The sequence below is a fragment of the Plasmodium yoelii genome (assembly GCF_900002385.2).
Source record: "Plasmodium yoelii strain 17X genome assembly, chromosome: 3".
In the NCBI taxonomy this organism is placed as follows: domain Eukaryota; phylum Apicomplexa; class Aconoidasida; order Haemosporida; family Plasmodiidae; genus Plasmodium; species Plasmodium yoelii.
The window spans coordinates 398,845-418,070 of record NC_036175.2 but is presented as its reverse complement, the minus strand read 5'-3'; the positions used below and the strand labels follow the sequence as shown (position 1 = coordinate 418,070).

Genomic DNA, 19,226 nt, shown 5'->3' with positions numbered 1-19,226 from the left:
TTTTCTACAAACTTCATTCAAATGGGTTTCGTTAATAATTGGAAAAATACCCAAAATATTTTCCTTACAAAAATTATATATTGTCATAAATAATTTGAGGTGTGAAATATATATATATATTCACATATTTTTTCATTTATTTGCATATGAATCTATATGCGTATTTAATATGAATGTGTAACGTATTCCTGCATATACAAAGAAGAGAGGGAAATCAGCCGGTTAACCCTCATTTTTTTTTGGTGAAAATATTTATTTAAAATTATATTATTTTTATTTATGATGAAAACAAATATTAACTCTCTATTAAAATCTGAGGAAGAAAAAGAGCAAGGCAATATTTTATTCAAACAAGGTGACTATGAGGTATAAAATGTATTTTTTTTTTTTTTTTTTTTTTTTTCACAATCTTTTTGAATTTGTCATGTTCGTATATTCATATTTTCCATATATGTATTTCTACATTTATAATTTATTTTTAATGATTGCATTTTTTGTCTATAACCATATATGGACATATATACACATTATATTTGTTTTTTTCGCATATTTTGGAAATTTTTTTAGTTATCTATTTTCCATTACACTCGAAGCATAAACTATGTACCAACATCATCTATTCTGTATACCAATAGATCTTTGGCATATTATAAGTAATAACAAAAATGGCTAGCCACAAAATAAAAATATTTATTTTTACACAATGAATTGGCTAGTCACAATAAAATTATTTATTTTTACACAACGAATTGGCTAGTCACAATAAAAATATTTATTTTTACACAATGAATTGGCTAGTCACAATAAAAATATTTATTTTTACACAACGAATTGGCTAGTCATAATAAAAATATTTATTTTTACACAACGAATTGACTAGTCATAATATTCAGTGTATATGGACAGAATTAGACAAAATAAATGTGCTTTATTTTATATTGTTTTAATTATTTTTCGTTTTTTTTTTTTTAAAGAATTGGAGCGTATGAGAAAAGTTTGAATGATGCGATAAAAGCCAAGGAGCTCGATCCAAACAATTTGAAAAGCTATTACAGAATATGCGAAGCATATAAGGCTTTGGAAGATTTTGAAAATTTTGAAAAATATACAAAAATATATAATAATAAAAAAAATTCTATACAAAACGAAAAGAATAATGAAAATGAAAAAAACAACGATAAAGAAACGAACCTTGATAAGTTTCATTCAGAATATATTAAAAATAAAATAAATGATAAAAATTATGAACACCAAAAAGTTATTAGAAATATAAAAAAAAGTTCAGAATTAATAAATTTGTGTCAAAAAGATGAAAAAGAAAACTTTTTATTTTTTAATACCCCACAAATAGAAAATAAAAAAACAAATATATCTTTTGAAAAAAAAGAATATAAACAAAATTTTTTAATTGAAGAAATATATGATTTTAAAAGTCCTGAAAAAGAAATAAAAAATAAAAATAATGATATATCTATAAATAATAATTCGAAAAAAAAAACAAGCAAGTTAAGCTATATAGACATTTACAACGACATAATATATTTTACAACAAAATTTACAGATTTATTTTTAGATAATACATTACTATCAGTTTATATCCAAAAAGAAAATATAAAAACAAAAAACAATTTCAGGGAACATGATTTAAAAAAATTGAAAGAAAAAGCAGACATGCTTTTTTCTCAAAAGAAATATCTACCCTCCATTGATATCTATAACGATGTACTCCAATCTTTAGAGTCGTAAGTTAAAAAATTGAGGAAGCTCAAATTGTCATGATAATATTACTGAACAGATTCGACTAACCTTGCATATATATATATATATATATATATATATATATATATATATATATATATATATATATACACACTTTAATAGCATGCACACGTACATATTTTTTATTTTTTGGGTCATGTTTTTTTAGTGAAAAGGGAATATACTACTGTACAGTTCTAAATAACAGAAGTGTCTGTTTCGTTGAAATGAAAAAAACCCGAAGTGCTCTTTGCGATATATGTAAGACTTTGAATATTCTTTTTTCTTTTTTTGAGCAACACAAGGAAAGAATAAAAAATGGCGAAAAAAATGGCGAAAAAAATGGCGAAAAAAATGACGAAAAAAATGACGAAAAAAATGACGAAAAATTATTTTATCAGATTGATATAGATATTTATAATGATATAAATGGGATATATTACCAGGCTCACAAAATATTAATAAAGTTATTATTTAGATATATAAAATTTTCGCATTTTTATAGTAGCAAATTTAAGCTTCCTTCAATCGATCAGGTTAGTTTAAAAATAAATTATTTCCAAGTCATTGTCTATGTATATATGTCTTTTGTATGTTTGTATATATTATAATAAATTGTAGATATAAATAGAAACCCAATTTGTATACTAAATAACAAGTTAAATTTTTTTTTTTTTTTTTTTTTGCAGGTTTCTATATTTATTAACATGAAGGGAATGGAATATTTAGATCGTAAAGAAGTTGAAAAATTAAAGGACACTGTTTATTCAAAATTATGAAATATATTTTTTTTTTTATAAACATTCTTGGCATATTCTTCAATATCTCTTTGATTCATGTCTCTAAGCCATTTGTGTTCCTAACAAAAGGGAACAATAATGCACACATATATATATATATATATATATATATATATATATATATATATATATAGAGAGAGAGAGAGAGAGAGAGATAGACACATGCACAGATTTATTTTTCTTTAATTTGTTACTTATATATTTTTATTTACAATTTTTTTTTCGACGCTTTAATGATTATTTTGTATTTTTGTGGAAAGACTTACAAGAGCTTCCTTAATAGTACATCTTTCAGTAGGTTTTTTTTTTAAAAAAATCTTCAAAAAATTTATATCTTCATTTGACAAACTATCATGACTAATTTTTTTAGTAGCGTCTTTCCTGACCTTTGATAAAAAATAATTTCTATCTATATGATATTTTATTTCCTCATTAGCGATTTCTTGAAATAAATTAATTAAACCACTTTTATTCGAAAATGGTAAAACTCTGTAAAATAAAGCGTATATACAAATTCCTAAACTCCATATGTCAACCTTTTCTCCATAATAGCATTTCGTGTTAACAAAAAATTCAGGCGGCATGAATTTGTATGTCCCCTTGAAAAAAAATAAAAAAAAATAATAAATAATAAAAAATAATAATAAAAAATAATAATATATGAACATAGCTGACATGTGCATGAAAAAAGTCGGTAAACTGTAAATAATAGCTAGCTAACCCCAAAAAAAAAAAAAAAAAAAAAAAAAAAAATTTCATCACACCTATTTACACACAACAAAACTATGAAAAGTGTTGAATTATGACACTGATTTAAAATGACCTACCCTAGTTCCTTTAATTTTTTTATTAATCATATATTCAGAATCACCAAAATCATTTAATTTAATTATGCCATTTTTGTCTAGCAAAATGTTCGATGGTTTAACATCCCTGTGGCATATATTTTTTTTTGTATGAACGTACAGAAGAGATTTTAAAATATTTGTTACTATACATTTTATAACAGGGATTGGAATAAAATATGACTCATTTGGATGAAAAATAAAAAAACATTGGTCATATTTTAATATAGATTCATTTTCCATATATTTATTTACAATGTAGATTTCATCATTATTTGTTATAATTTCTTTACAACTTAAGCAATATTCATTTTTTATATCTGTTATTATTTTTAATTCATTTTTCAAGTCGTCATATTTGGTTTTTATAACGATTTTATTATCTTTGGTTTTCTTTTGGAATTCTCTTTTTTTTTCCAAAAACATTTTTTCATATTTTTTAAGAGCATATAGTTCCCCATCTTTATCACACATTATTATTTTGGAAAATTCTCCTGAAAAATTAGGAATAAATGTGGGAAAAAATGGAGTATCATTTTAGCGCAACGGTGTGAATAATATTAATAGAATAACAACAATATTGGAGCTAATAATAAATTATAAAAATATGATCAATATTGTTAATATTATTTTTTTTTTTTTATTATTTAAGGCTTTTCAACTAAAAATATATTCTTAGTTGTGTATCTTTTTAATAGTGTACAAAAAAAATATAATGACAACTTAAATGATGAATATAACGTTTTATGTACTAATACATACATATAAATTATGCATAAAAAAAAAATATTTTTTTTTTTTATATACCCTCATGAATAGTTTTAACGATCTTATAATCGTTTATAAAAATATCCTCCCCTTTTTTATATTTATTAAGATGAATTATGTTTTCATAATTGCCTAGAATTTCCCTCATATTTTCAGGGTATATTAATATGGGTTAATTTTTGAAAAAAAAAAAAAAAAAAAAAAAAATTTATTATGTGTACATTTTCCCACAATTAGTTTTATATTTTAATAATATTGTATGCATATATATTTTTTTGTTTTGGTATATTATGGCTGTACCAAAAAAAAGAAGAAGTTTACATAAGTGTAGAAAAAGAAGAAATACGATTTTTTTTGATAAGTTGGTAGGAAATTGGCTAAAAAGAAGAGAATGGTAAGATTGGCTTTATTTTATTTTAAGATTGTTTTTGTTTGTTATCATTTTTTCCCATTTATGTAAGCATTGTAACTACGATCGTTTTACCATTTGTATAATCTTTATTGTGGATGCAAAAAATGATAAAACATGTCACGTATAAAAGAGATAAAACACTTCACATATAAAAGAGATTAAATAATTTACCAGCATTCTACTATTTGATATGTGTGCGTCCAATCAAACTAAAACGCATGAACAAATGAATGTGATAAACTGTGTGATTTTATGTGTATATACACACATACTATTTCGATCTCTCTCTCTTTCTTTCTATATATATATATATATATATATACATACATACATGTATGCATATTTTTTGCATATTACATAAAGCCTGCACACCCAACCCTTATATTATTTTCAATATTTTGACATACTATTAAAAACTTAATAATATTTTCAGGTTTTTCAGGAGCGAATATCAAAGAACAATTTTACCAGTCGAACAAGAACCATCACGATTTAAATTTCCAGGGTTTTGGCCTAACAAGTAATAAAAAAAAAAAAACCCACTTATTATATGGCATCAAAAATATCATAACTTAATAAGATTTGAAAAAAAAAAAAAAAAAAAAAAAAAAGAATATATTAATTTATTTTATTTTATTTCCTATTTTCAGATTTGTTTACCAAATATCGTCTAACATAAAAAAAATTTTGAAATAAAAAAACTAAGCACAGAAGAACAAACAATTTGTTAATCTGTATTCCGTAAATATTATATTGTACATTTCCGAACACACATTTATATATAAATAACAATAAAAATGAACTATCGAATAACTAATAAAATTATTAACTTTCCATGTTTATGTCATAAAAGATATTTAGGCAATATAGTTAGAGGACCAACATCAATGGAGGTACTACAAGAGATAATATATGTACATTATAAATACATATATTGTTGATATTTGTTTATATTAACGTTAATATTTTTTTTTACACCTTTTTCATTTTGTCAGATTAAAAAAAATCTCGAATATGCTATGGATATGTTCAAAGACAAATCATATACTTATCATGATTTCAAACAAAAATGTGAATCATTACGAATTTTTATTTATTTCGGAGTAGTTGGATATTGTGCTTTAGATATTGTATTAAACCCACTAAAATCATCATATTGGAATCAGTTTTTGCCTATTAATATAATGAAAAAATTCTTTGGTTTTTTTTCAAAAGAAGAAAGCAGTATTTTTAAACACAATGGGAATGCATCCTATGAAAAATATATTGAATTAATTAAATAATTTTGAAAACAAAATTGACACATAAACATTTACTATACATTTAATGTGTGTGCATATTAAAATTAATACGAGGAAAATTAATACGAGGAAAATTAATACGAGGAAAATTAATAATATTCCTCTTTTTTTTTTTTTTTTTATGAACATGTTCAGGTAAAAATGTCAATGTACATGTTTTTTTTATTTTATTTTTTTAATATTTTATATATTTTTTTTTTTCGCATTTGGTGAGTCAATGAATAAAAATTTATGCATAAAAAGCATTTGAAAATTGTTTCAAAATTTGTGTTATGCACAAAAGTAAATATATAAATAGTTAATAATTATGCAAAAGCTAAATGATAAAATAAGATGAAAATCAGTCGTGGTCAAAAATTATATGAATAAATAAACAATTAGGAAATAAAAAATGAGAGAAACAACTAAATGTCACGAACCAATTACATATAAAAGTATTATTATATTTTTAAAAATATTAAAAATAGCAAAAAATATATAACCATGAAAATGTACGATTATAAGAAAAATTTTCCAAAGGTGATTTTTTTTTTTGCCAGTAAGTAATAAATACAAATAACGGCATTCTATAAATAAATGAGGCATGCAATACACACATATGCGTGTGTGCATACAATTCAGAATAAAATATAACTTTTGTCCATATCTTCACTATACTTTTGTGTTCCTAGTTCAAGAACATGCAAGTATAAAAAAAAATTACATACAAACCTGTTTTCTATTTTGATTTGTTCTCTCCATTTCCCTTTTTTTTTTTTTAATAACATTAAAATGTTATAAAAACAAATATTTTGTGATTTAAAAAAATCACGTTAAAAATAGAAATGTATATATATATTTTTTTTTTTTTTAAATTAAAATATTTTGTATTTTTCAATTTGATAGCCTTTTAATAGGGTATGTAGATACAAAGAATAAAAACTTGATTCTATATTTCGTTATTTATGAAAAAAAAAAAAAAAAATTTTACAAGATCTCTGTTTCCATTTCTCTTGTTCACACTTTAAAAGGTATTAGCCAAAGCTTCTCGTATTATTCTTTTTTTTTCGCTAGTTAAATTTTTAGGAAAAATAATATCAAATTCAACAATTAGATCTCCCTTCATATTAGGGGTTTTAGAAGAAGGCATACCCTCATTAGCTACAATTTTTCTAAATTTTGGATATACTATTTCATCGATTCTAACATTAATATCTCGATTATCTAAAGATTTTACAACAAACTGGAATCCAGTTAATGCTTTGTCAAGAGGTACTGGGCATTTATAAATTAAATTATTTGAATCTCTTGTAAATCTATCATGAGGTTTTGTTTGAACCTTAAAAACCAAATCACCAGGTTGAGACATCGGTGATATTTGATCTCCTTCACCATAAAATGTTATTTTTGTTCCATCTTTCCATCCCGCTTTTACATCTATTGTTACAAAATTATCATCTTCATAACTTTTTGTTCCCATAAATCGTTTTCGAGTTATTTTTAATTTTTTTTTGCATCCTTTATATAGTTCCTCCAAAGAAAGAGGTAAAGGAACTTCGTATGTGGCGGGTTTGGCATTATAGTTATTGGCATTATAATTGTTAGCGTTATAATTGTTAGCGTTATAGTTATTGTGATTTGCGCCTGTTCAAAATAAAATGTGCAATAGTCATAAATGGATGAACATATACTCTCTTTGATCTTTAGCATGTACATATATCCTCTTTGATATTTAGCATGTACATATATCCTCTTTGATCTTTAGCATGCACATGACATACATTTTTGCACGAAAATCTGAACACAATTTTTTATTTTATAAATTTAAAAACTTACTTGTATTTGCAGAAGGTCTAGGTTTTCGAGATGTCATATTAACAAAAGTCGAAAAAGGAGAAAAATCATCATCAAAAGCTGAAGAAAATGAAAAATGACCATCCGACCCAAAAATACGACTAAATAATTCAGAGGGGTCAACGCCACTATATACATAAGTGTTAGCTCCTGTTGGTATTGAACCTTTTAAACCCTCTTCTCCATATGTATCATATATTTTTCTTTTTTCTTCATCCGATAAAACATCATATGCTTCAGCAATGTTTTTAAATTTTTCTTCGGCTTCTTTTTTAGATTTCACATCTTTGTGTTTATCAGGGTGCCACATCATGGCCATTTTCCGATAAGCCTTTTTCAAATCATTTGTTGTGCAATCTCGGCTTACGCCAAGTATGGAATAGTAATCCTGATATTTTAAAAAAGGGTGGAAAATTATGAACAGTACATAAAAAACACAGAGAAATTCATGTTGTACAAAAGGATAGATAGCATAGTCAGATAGGTAGCATAGTCAGATAGGTAGCATAGTCAGATAGCCAGCATATTATTTATATAGAGATGTATGTATAGATATATAACCATTCTCATACACATAATTTAAATATGTTCATGTAGTGAAATATAAAATGGCATCTTAAAATTCTTTGCATAGAGATATATATAAGTATGTAGTTCCCAATTTTACGGCAATGCAATATTTTAATTGGAAGTTTTGGGAATGTTTTTCGATTTTTATTTCAAATATATGTATACATCGCCATATATTTATGCATGCTTAATGTAGTAACTGTTTTTCTTACCTTTCCCATTTTGTATCCCGGAAAAAAAAAGAAAGAAAAATATTCACATTCAGTTTTTTATAAAATATAAAATTACTCCCATAAAAAAAATATAAATTAATTTTAATTTTAAAACTCCTAATTCTTGTGTTCCCTTTTGTTCTTTTCTTTTTTTTAATTTAAAAACTTCATTTTACAGCTAAATTTTTTATTTTCCAAAAATAAATATAATTCTTAAATATATGTGTTATATATTAAATATTTGCATTTATGGGCTAAATGAAAAATATCAAAAATAATTTGTATCCATTTTTATACCTATAAAATTGAGGCGTACAAAATGTAAAATAATATGCATATCTCCGCATCAAAATTTATTATATATATAAGCCATTAAAAAAAATATGAGATTATTATTATTGTAGTACTATAATAAAAAAAGGGGGCTTCATAAATATATTATGTATTTTTATAAATAAATTACATGTTCTTTTCTGTATTTAAGTTAAAAAAATTATATCTTCATTTTACCAATTTATTCTATTTATCCATTATTAAATTTTATTAGCTTAAATAAATATATATATTATTTATTTTTAACTGTCATCATTTTTGTTCCTTCAAACCTTTTCGTCTCCATTATGTTAATATAATAATTTTCAAAAAAAAAAATATTTTTATATAAATCTATTATTTTTTTTTTTTAACAAAATGGCTGTTTGAGGTTAGTAGAATAATGTCGTTTGAAAATCTGAAGCTAACTCCAGTTTTATTCCGTAACATATAAACATGTATATATGTCTTTGTTTATATGTATAGATATAATCCTATATATAGGTATACATGTATGTATATATATATATGTGGGAATACGAATTCAGATCACTATTTTCTTTTAATTTTTTTAACAATTCTGTACACATTTTTTATGAACAAAATTTACCTTAACAAGTCAGAAAAAAAAATACATAAAATGGCTAGAATAATAGTTAGCTTTTATTCCATTCATAGGTACTAACACCTTTTAAATATACCTAATTAGTTGTTATAATAAATTTGTACAAAAATAAGTTCATTCATTTGTTTATGGAATTAATAAATATAACATTTATATAAAATATATTATTTTTCTTTTGTTTATCATATTACTAATATGTATTGTACATGCATATATTGCAACTCATAAAGGTTTTAAATAAATTAGCTTGAAAGATTAAATTATGGATAAAGTTTTTCAAAAAAAAAAAAAAAAAGAATAATTTCTAAATGGGAAAAATCGGGATAAAACAATTAAATTAAATTAATAAATAATTGTTAGAAATATATATATCTATTACTTTTAATTTGATTAAAAAAAACAAAACAAATGTAGATATAAGCAACATACTATTTGGTAATATTTCTATTGTAGTCAATTAATAAGGTCTCCATTTTAAAAATAAAAATTTGAATGGATAATTATTTTATAGAATTTATTCATTTGTTTTAAATTATTCATGTGTGTAAATATGTGTGTGCAATTTATGAGAAGAATCCTAAATAAGCTTATAATAATAAGTAAAAAATATGGTAATATGAATTTAGTGTAAATTTATTGTATAATTCGAACTATAGAGTCATCAACAATTGTTTCGTAAATGCTACTTGTATAAGAATTACATTCTTTTTTTACATTATCTAATAATTCATTTATTTGTTTATTTTTTAAATAATTATCATAACTTTGTTTGTCTCTCCATAATCGTAATTGTAAATAACTTAAAGGAGAATTTTCCCAATTTATAGCCTTAAATAGTTTAGTATGTTCATATCCTCTATTTTTAAATGCATAAATATTTAATTTATTATAATTTTTTTCAAAATTCATTATATTTTTTTTGTTAATTATATATTCATCTACACATATTAAGTCTCCATATATTCCTTTTCCTTTTTTTTTATTATTATATTCAATTTTTCCATATATATATCCACAAACACACCCAACAAATAACCATACAAAATTCCGATGCCCTATACTGGATGTTTTATACCAAAATAAAAATTTATTTACATTTTGCTTTGCTTTGATAAAATAGTCATATGCTTTCATTGTTTTGGTAAGTAGTCACGTGCTTTGTTTTGGTAAGTAGTCATGTGCTTTGTTTTGGTAAGTAGTCATGTGCTTTGTTTTGGTAAGTAGTCATGTGCTTTGTTTTGGTAAGTAGTCATGTGCTTTGTTTTGCTTTGTTTTTTTTGGTTTGGCCTAACTATATTTTTCTATAAAATAATTTGAAAAAGAGTGTAAAGATTTTAAGAAGTGCGAAAGTATGTGAAAGATGGTCACCGCTTCTTTAATATATTTCCAAATTATATTTTTCGCTTTTTTTTTTACATATTTGAAAAATGTCGAAATGGAAAAAAAGAGTCGTGTGCTGACCATATATATAGTTATGATAATTTCTATTAATGAGTAAAATATAATTTTGCAAAAATTAGGATATGGGTCGAATTATTTTTAAATTATATGTCGATAAAAGTGTGGTGTTGTATATAAATAGTCCCCCACGAAATTTTCCATTTTTTTATTTTTATTCTTATTTTTTTTAATTCTCCATTTTTATTCTTATTTTTTTGAATTCTCCATTTTTTTATTTATTTTTTTTTATTTTTTTATTATTTTTTTTTTTATTTTTATTTTTTTATTTTTTTATAAAAATGATACATGAAAACCCGATAACACATAAGCTTATGGTGATATTTAATTTAAAATAGTTTTCTCTTAATATATACATGATTGTGTAAATCTATATAATAAGATATAGAAACAAAAAAAATAAAAAAGTGTTTAGGGATATAAATATAAAAAAATGAAAAAAACTTAAAATGATATAAAATGTGCATATTTTCATAAATGCACACATACACAAACATATAAAATGCATTTCTGTTTAATTCATTCTTTAAACTACAAAAAAATATGAAATATATATTTTATAAGGATATAAATGCCAGGACAAAATAAGTGTCCAAGTTTGTTCGCTTGGCTGTTCGTTTGGCTGTTCGTTTGGCTGTTCGTTTGGCTGTTCGTTTGGCTGTTCGTTTGGCTGTTTATTTGGCTGTTTATTTGGCTGTTTATTTGGCTGTTTTTTATGTGGGATTGGGTTGGGTTAATTGTATAGTAGGGTCAGACGGGTCGATACCTCGTATTAATACTGCACAATTAAGTTTATCCATAAATGGAACTTTAAATTCTGCATCTATATATTTGAATTTTCTATGTTTATCAAAAAATTCTTTCATTGGAATTTCTTTAGATCCAATTTCCTTTTTATAAGGTAATAACATTCCTAGGTCCCATAATTGAAAATTTTGAAATTCTAATAATTTTGCTAAAGCACATAATTGTATTGTTCCTGCTGAATTTTTTCTTTGAAACCCAGTTAAGCTTGTATAAACAGAACCAACTGTATTTCCTAATTCTCCAGCAACCAATTCATTTTCATGCCATAACTCAATAGAATGCATTTGAACATTTTTATATTTAACTTTTTTTTCAAATATTTTCTTAAATTCTTTTTGTATAAAAGGGTATAGCCAATTTTGTCCATGTTTTTCTATAATACCATTAACTACTCCATCAAAATCTTTATTTATAGTAATATAAAATTGTTTACATTTTTTTTTAACTTTTTTTGATATATGTATTTCACTTGGATGCATACAAGATCGAATAAAATGAATTTTTGGTATTAATAAATATTCTCTATACATTCTAATTTTTAAATCTTTCATATAACGAATCTTTTGTTTGTTAGCAACTGGTATTAAACCCTCGTAAAATAATTTACAAATAAATTTAGCATGATAATGTACACACCATGTATTCTCATATTCATAATTTACATCTAACAATATATCTATTAATTTTTCAATATTGTGATATGGGGTAATTAATGGATAATATTTTAAGCACCTATTTTCTGCCATCACATTAAATATTTTTGTTAATGTTTCAGGTTCATTGTCTGAAATTATTTCAATTATATCATTTACATTTACATTCCCAACCAAATGGCTTTCATCCTCACTCACTTCATCCTCACTCATTTCCTCATCACTCGAATCTTCCACACTCGGATCCTTACTCACATCGTCACTCACATCACTCTCATCGTTACCCACTTCCCCATTTTTCACTTTCTCGTTCACTTCACCCACTTCCTCAACCACTTCCTCACCCACTTCCTCACCCACTTCCTCAACCACTTGCCCATTTTTCACTTCCTCAACCACTTGCCCATTTTTCACTTCCTCAACCACTTGCCCATTTTTCACTTCCCCACTTTTCACTTCCCCACTTTTCACTTCCCCACTTTTCACTTCCCCACTTTTCACTTCCCCACTTTTCACTTCCCCACTTTCCACTTCCCCATTTTTCACTTGCCCATTTTTCACTTCCCCATTTTTCACTTCCCCATTTTTCACTTCCCCATTTTTCACTTCCCCATTTTTCACTTCCCCACTTTCCATGCTTGTGCATCGGGTCGAGTCTCTAATACTTCAAATTGTATTCTATATATTGTTGGAATCGAGCTATTATGTTATGGCAAATTTAATTTTAGCTAAAACAATTTGTAAGTACTATTTACTAAATGTATTATTATATTTTCATGGATATACAATAAATTTATTTTTGGAAAATTACATCGTTTTGAATGTAATAAAAAAAAAAAAAAAAAAAAAAATGTAAATAAAAATAAAAAAATGTAAAAAATAAAAAAATAAATGTATATTTACTTCTCTATTTAATAAGCAGGATAGTTATTCTTTTTATATTTCATTTCTTAAAATATTTTTTTGACAAAATGAAAAAAAAAAATATGCCACATGCTAGCTTGCGTGCACTATATTCCTTTTTGTTTGCGAAAAAAAAAAAAAAAAAAAAAAAAATTGGAGAATTAAAAAAAAAAAAAAAAAAAAAAAAAAAATAAATAAATGAATATTCAAAGATGGTATTTAAAATTGACCAATTTGGGGATGTTGGAAATGTAGAGTTATTTCGGAGTTAAAGTAAAAAAAAATAAAAATAATAAAAAAAATAATAAAAATAAAAATAGAGCAAAAATAAAAATAGAACAAAAATAAAGATAATACAAAATGATGCGAAAGTACAACTGAGAGGAATGGGAATCGTAAAAACATAAAAGAGAAAAGGTGTGTACATAATTATATGAGCAAGTGGAGAATTATAGATATTATCTGAAGATATGAAGTGTATAAAAAAGTGAAGAATTATAAAGATGTGAAAAATTTTGAGTCACGATTATTTTGTCGGTAAATTTAAAGAGCTTTAAATATAAATGCGGATAAATAACAAATTTGAATTGTCATGCTAATTATAGTTGAATATACAAACCCATAAATATCTAAAGAAAAAAAAAAAGTTAAAATAAGACCTAATGGTTGCATTAATAACATAAAATTTATAAATGTAAAAAAAGATATTTTATCTTGTAATCCCATTCCCTTTATTATATTATTTAGGAAAGCTGCCAAAACTTCTAAAAGGAACTGAATTGTTATTATAAAAAAATTTTTAATTAAATAATTCCTTATTTCTATATTAGTGTAAAAAAATGTGATAATTTGTTCATGATATATATATATAATTGCTAAAGAAATATAAAGAAATAATAATAATAAAATAAATGAAATTGCTAATTGTATTTTATCTAAAAAAATTGATTCTATATTTGTATCTATAAAATCTGATAAATTTTTATTATTTTTTGGGGAATTTTCTTGTATTCTCTTTTTTCGAGATATATATATTCCCATAAGTTTTGCTAAAAATATACCATAAGAATGTGATACATTATAAACAAGACCCATCATATTATTTATTTGAATAAACACTGCAACCGATGTTAAATTTAAATATGCTGATTCAAGTAACTGCATTTCAAATGATAATATTTCAAAAAATATATTTTTAATATTTGTTTTTGTTATGTTTAAAAATTTATTTCTAATATTTTTTGAGGGAATATGAAAAAATAAAAAAATTATTTTGCATACTTGATTTTTTGATAAAAATATATTTACATCATTTTTATTTAAATTTGTTTTTTTTTCAATATCTAAAATATGGTAATGTTCATTTTTATTTTGAATATATTGGTGTGCATCTATATTATTTATTGAACAAGTAAAAATGGGTTCTATGATATTTTCTTCAGATTTACATTTTGGAGACAGAAAAGGGGTTCTAACATCTAACTCTAAAAGTAATGAACACTCTTGAATATAATTTCTCAAAAAATATAAAATAAAAAAACAACTAATAATATTTGTTATAAGCCATGCTAAAGATACACCAAAATGAGTCATAGAAAATATAAAAACAAAAATATAACATAAAAAATTTAATACACAAAATGAAAGAAAAGATGTAAATAAACTTGGATAAATATTATTATGCAAAATTAAAAATCGTCTAGTAGATTCAAATAAAAAATATGGATAAAATGAAAATAATAAAATTTTGAAACTTGAAAAAAATACTATCATTATTTTATAGTAATATATTTGTGTAACATTATTATCCATGAAAATGTTAATATATTTAAGATCTATTGCATAATAAATTAAAAATTTGATTAAAAAAAATATAAAAATAAGTAATATATAAAAAATAAAAAATAAAAAATATGCACTATTTAAAAATAAAAAAGAATTATATATACATTTCATTCCAATAGATTGACTACAAAAATAATCTAAACTACTACAAAACCCTTCTACTACCGAATTTAACAAAGATATAATAGATAAAGATATACCAAATCCAGCCATTTCTTCATATTTACAACTATTAGACATATATACATTTAATAAAATAAAAAATGATGATGTTATAGCATATGATAACATTGTTTGAAACGATTTTACAAAAATTTCTTTAAATAACATATTTATCGTTTTAACAAAAATTTTAGAAAAATTTTTTTTTTTTTTTTTTTTTTTTTTTAAATCTGAATATTTTATATTATCATAATTCATTTTGTCCTCGTTTTGGGTCATTTCTATTATTTTATTTCGATTTGATTCTACACAATTGCTACTTTTTTTTCTTTTTTTTTTTTTATTTCCAACTCTGATATCTTTGGATGGAGATATTTGTTGGTGACCATTTGCGTGATAATTTATGTGATAATTTATGTGATAATTTGTGTGATAATTTGTGTGATAATTTGTGTGATCATTTATGTGATAATTTGTGTGATCATTTTTATTATGTTCCTCAAGATGTGAGATGTGGTTAGAACCCTTCAATCTCAACACACCCACCATAATTATTGTTCATATTTTTATTTCTTCCAAACTTTCTATATTTCAATAATACAACATTTAGAATTAGTTTTGGTTTTTTTTTTTTTTTTTTTTTTTTTTTTTTTTCAAATAATAAAACTTGAATCTATGTTGTTTTTAACTATTTTGGAATTAACATATTTAAAAAAAGATGTATAACTTAAATTTATATGTGCATATTTTATCACCATTTTTTCCAACCTTTAGTTTCACATTCTTCAAATATACATTTATTTATGACTGTTCATATTTATTATACAACTTAATTATTAAAAAAAAAATATATATAGCGATACCGGTATAGTATATTTATTTTTTGTTGATTAATACACTTTTATAAAAATGAACAGATAGCACATTTGCAATATATATCTACAATTTCTCATGGCAAATATTGTTGATTTAAAATATGTAGTATGTATGTATATGCAGTATACGCTTCCCTTTTATGGTATATTTTACATTTCTTTATTCAAGCTGTGAGAGTATAAAACTGGAGTGTTATATTTGTAAAATGAAATAAATATATTAAAAACATGTGCATATATATATTATATACTACATACTACATACATATTGATGCCATTAAGTATTATACATAAATTGTGTAAATATTTCAACTGGACCCAGCAACTAACGCCTTTTAATATGTATATATTTAAAAAAAAAAAAAAAAAAAAAAATTACATTTTCAAGACTATTTTGTCAGTAAATATTTATTTTTTTTAAATGGATGGATGGATAAATGTACCTCAAAAACACAAAACCCTAAATAAAAAAAAAATATGGATAAAAAATGAAGCGAAAGAGGGTTTGAACAAGGATGAATTGGATGATAAAAACATTAGTGATATTAATGATATTAACGATATTAGTGAGATATATGAAAAACAGAAAAAAAAAACATACGATAAAAATAAATATGTAGAACATGTTCATAATGGAGTTAAAAAAATTATGAACAGTTTAGAAAAAAGTGTATTTTTCGAAAATTTTAAAAAAAAATTTAAAGAGATTAAAAAAGAAAATATAATAATACAATCCGCTATTTGCTTAGGTTTAGGTTCTTTAACAGACATAAATCTCAATAATAAAAATGCATGTATGTATCAATTAGCATTTATATTATTGGTTTCAAAAAATTATAATATTAAGCATATATATATATATGACCCAAAAATTAGTAATACTGATTTAAATGTGTACAAAATTCTGAACGTTCAGGTTCTTAGTTCATATACAAGTATATCAAAACAGCTAGCTGAAAATGAAAAAGAAATAACAGTATGTAATTTGAAGGAAAACGAAAATGTTCTATTATTTATGCCACATTGTGATATAAGTCTATATGGTGAAGTTTTATACAATATATTTATTTATGAAAAATTGAGTTATCCTAATATGAATTTTTTATTAATCCCTGAAAAAACAATATATATTGGGAATAGTTTTGATTATTACAAAGATCATATATATCAACATAAGCCTTTTGGAATTCCAAGTTTTGCTATTGAATTATTACAAAAAAATGAACAATCAGAAAATATTAAATGGGATATTACACATTTAAATAAAGTGAAAAAAAATTTTAAATATTCACATTTTATATTTTATATATTAAACTTTTTAAATGAAATAAAATTTCCTATTTGTTCTGAACAAGTACATGCTTTTAATGACCTATCTATTATAACTTTTCAAAAATTACCTGACCAATTCATTTTTTGGCTTAATATTTATAATTCTTTACTTGCACACACAACGGGAAAAAAAAAATGAATAAATTATATTTTTCTTGATTTATGCTTCTTTTTTTTTAGTAATAATTATGATAATTATTTTATTTTTTTTTTTAATTTTATTAGTTTATAAATGTTTCCATCAAATGTTAACATACAAATGCATGCATATACAAACATCACACATTTTTAAATTAAAAAAAAAATACTAAAAATATTTAAAGTATGAGATTGCTTACGCATTTAAAAAGAGGATATAAAAATTATTAAAAATGTTAAAACGATATTTTCAGTGTGTATATATATAAGTTTTAAAATATGAGTATAAAAATGCTCATATATTTATTACAATTTTGACACTATTTTTTTTCTCTATCTTTCGTATAACAAAAAAAAAAAAAAAAAAAAAACTTATATTTTATTCACACGATCGGGTTTGCTCTATTATGCTTCTTGGAACTTTTTTATTATTCCATAAACAAAAGTTTGTATTATTTTGATTTGAACGAACAATTTTTTTCATTCTTTTTTGTTTTTTATCTATACATGGGGTCCAATTAGACCAATGACTATACTGGCAATTAACATTATCATTTTCCACTTTTTTACATAAATAAAAATTATTAACAGTACATTTACGAGGAACATATGTTGGATCTGCTTTTGTTTCTTTAATAACAATTTCGTTAGGAATATAACCAGATGCTCCTATGATTTCAAAGTCGGGGTTTTCTTTATTAGACATGTCTTTGCATATAACAGCTAGCTCATAATCTATAACTACCGACATATTTTTAAAACCATATTCCTTAGAATTGTCACATAATATTTTAACCCATGATGGGGTTAATTTGCTTTTTGTATTTTTATCTTTAATTTTTTCGAGCTTTGTTTGCAAATCAGTAACATCTTCTTCACTGCACATAATATATCCTCTTGGGCACCAGCAGCTATAAAAAAAAAATATATATATACATACATGTGTGTACATAAATTTATGGAAAAATTATGACTTGTTCAGGTAAAAACACGCATTTTGGATATAAAGGTTATGCACACTGGTTTGAAGTGAAAATTAAAAATGGCTATCACATAAAAATTGTTTAAAAGAGTGAACAAGTTAAAGGGGCAGGATTTAGAACAATTGGAAAACATTCGATACAGCATTTTATACTCATGTAAGCAAAATTGTTACATATTTATGGATATTTATTTTTGGTAAAAATACAAATTTTAAATAATTACTTATGTGGATCTCCTTCCTCAGCAGAAAATATTACACATGTGTCTGCACCAACATCAGGTTTCATATATGAATCTCTTTTTCTTTTATTTTTATTTTCATATTCGTCGGTATCAATATAATTTATTTTCGAATGATCTCTATAATATTGGCTACTTTTTTTTTGCATTAAAAAAAAGAAGAAAAAAAAAAACAACACTATTCGGCGGTTTGTCATCACATTAAAATAATAAAAGAAAAATTTTTTTTTTTATCATGTTTTCTCATATGGAAATATTAATTAAGTATTACACAAATATTATGGGAATTACACATTTGGTTGTAAAACTAGAGAAAAAGTAAAAATTATGAAAAAAAAAATAAAAAAATAATGGTTATTTATATGTATATATAAAAAAACGGAAAAAGCTTGT

The 19,226-nt window shown here is 23.3% G+C and overlaps 10 protein-coding genes across 10 annotated transcripts; 4 read left to right on the top strand and 6 right to left on the bottom strand.

The window, feature by feature from the left end:
* Positions 1-279: 279 nt before the first annotated feature.
* Positions 280-2,537, top strand: PY17X_0310900 (tetratricopeptide repeat protein, putative; the record flags this gene model as incomplete). Its single annotated transcript, XM_022954973.1, has 5 exons — positions 280-366; positions 568-653; positions 975-1,742; positions 1,928-2,294; positions 2,448-2,537. 5 exons carry the CDS (start codon positions 280-282, stop codon positions 2,535-2,537), a joined length of 1,398 nt encoding a protein of 465 aa, XP_022811466.1.
* On the bottom strand, positions 2,522-4,319 carry PY17X_0310800 (protein kinase 7; the record flags this gene model as incomplete). The annotated part of the gene is made up of 4 exons (XM_022954972.1): positions 2,522-2,617; positions 2,825-3,157; positions 3,386-3,897; positions 4,211-4,319. 4 exons carry the CDS (start codon positions 4,317-4,319, stop codon positions 2,522-2,524), a joined length of 1,050 nt encoding a protein of 349 aa, XP_022811465.1.
* Positions 4,320-4,461: 142 nt separating this feature from the next.
* PY17X_0310700 (conserved protein, unknown function) lies at positions 4,462-5,279 on the top strand (the record flags this gene model as incomplete). Its single annotated transcript, XM_022954971.1, has 3 exons — positions 4,462-4,565; positions 5,017-5,103; positions 5,234-5,279. 3 exons carry the CDS (start codon positions 4,462-4,464, stop codon positions 5,277-5,279), a joined length of 237 nt encoding a protein of 78 aa, XP_022811464.1.
* A 101-nt stretch (positions 5,280-5,380) lies between these two features.
* PY17X_0310600 (conserved protein, unknown function) lies at positions 5,381-5,866 on the top strand (the record flags this gene model as incomplete). The annotated part of the gene is made up of 2 exons (XM_725850.1): positions 5,381-5,476; positions 5,579-5,866. 2 exons carry the CDS (start codon positions 5,381-5,383, stop codon positions 5,864-5,866), a joined length of 384 nt encoding a protein of 127 aa, XP_730943.1.
* Positions 5,867-6,887: 1,021 nt separating this feature from the next.
* PY17X_0310500 (protein SIS1, putative) lies at positions 6,888-8,508 on the bottom strand (the record flags this gene model as incomplete). The annotated part of the gene is made up of 3 exons (XM_022954969.1): positions 6,888-7,507; positions 7,700-8,105; positions 8,500-8,508. 3 exons carry the CDS (start codon positions 8,506-8,508, stop codon positions 6,888-6,890), a joined length of 1,035 nt encoding a protein of 344 aa, XP_022811463.1.
* A 1,561-nt stretch (positions 8,509-10,069) lies between these two features.
* PY17X_0310400 (conserved protein, unknown function) lies at positions 10,070-10,570 on the bottom strand (the record flags this gene model as incomplete). The annotated part of the gene is made up of 1 exon (XM_725852.2): positions 10,070-10,570. One exon carries the CDS (start codon positions 10,568-10,570, stop codon positions 10,070-10,072), a length of 501 nt encoding a protein of 166 aa, XP_730945.2.
* A 1,037-nt stretch (positions 10,571-11,607) lies between these two features.
* PY17X_0310300 (Leu/Phe-tRNA protein transferase) lies at positions 11,608-12,990 on the bottom strand (the record flags this gene model as incomplete). The annotated part of the gene is made up of 1 exon (XM_725853.1): positions 11,608-12,990. One exon carries the CDS (start codon positions 12,988-12,990, stop codon positions 11,608-11,610), a length of 1,383 nt encoding a protein of 460 aa, XP_730946.1.
* An 810-nt stretch (positions 12,991-13,800) lies between these two features.
* PY17X_0310200 (multidrug efflux pump, putative) lies at positions 13,801-15,813 on the bottom strand (the record flags this gene model as incomplete). Its single annotated transcript, XM_022954968.1, has 1 exon — positions 13,801-15,813. One exon carries the CDS (start codon positions 15,811-15,813, stop codon positions 13,801-13,803), a length of 2,013 nt encoding a protein of 670 aa, XP_022811462.1.
* Positions 15,814-16,560: 747 nt separating this feature from the next.
* PY17X_0310100 (SRR1-like protein) lies at positions 16,561-17,610 on the top strand (the record flags this gene model as incomplete). The annotated part of the gene is made up of 1 exon (XM_725855.1): positions 16,561-17,610. One exon carries the CDS (start codon positions 16,561-16,563, stop codon positions 17,608-17,610), a length of 1,050 nt encoding a protein of 349 aa, XP_730948.1.
* A 378-nt stretch (positions 17,611-17,988) lies between these two features.
* PY17X_0310000 (uncharacterized protein) lies at positions 17,989-19,030 on the bottom strand (the record flags this gene model as incomplete). The annotated part of the gene is made up of 2 exons (XM_725856.1): positions 17,989-18,520; positions 18,816-19,030. The coding sequence occupies 2 exons, from the start codon at positions 19,028-19,030 to the stop codon at positions 17,989-17,991; spliced, it is 747 nt and encodes a 248-aa protein (XP_730949.1).
* Positions 19,031-19,226: the final 196 nt, after the last annotated feature.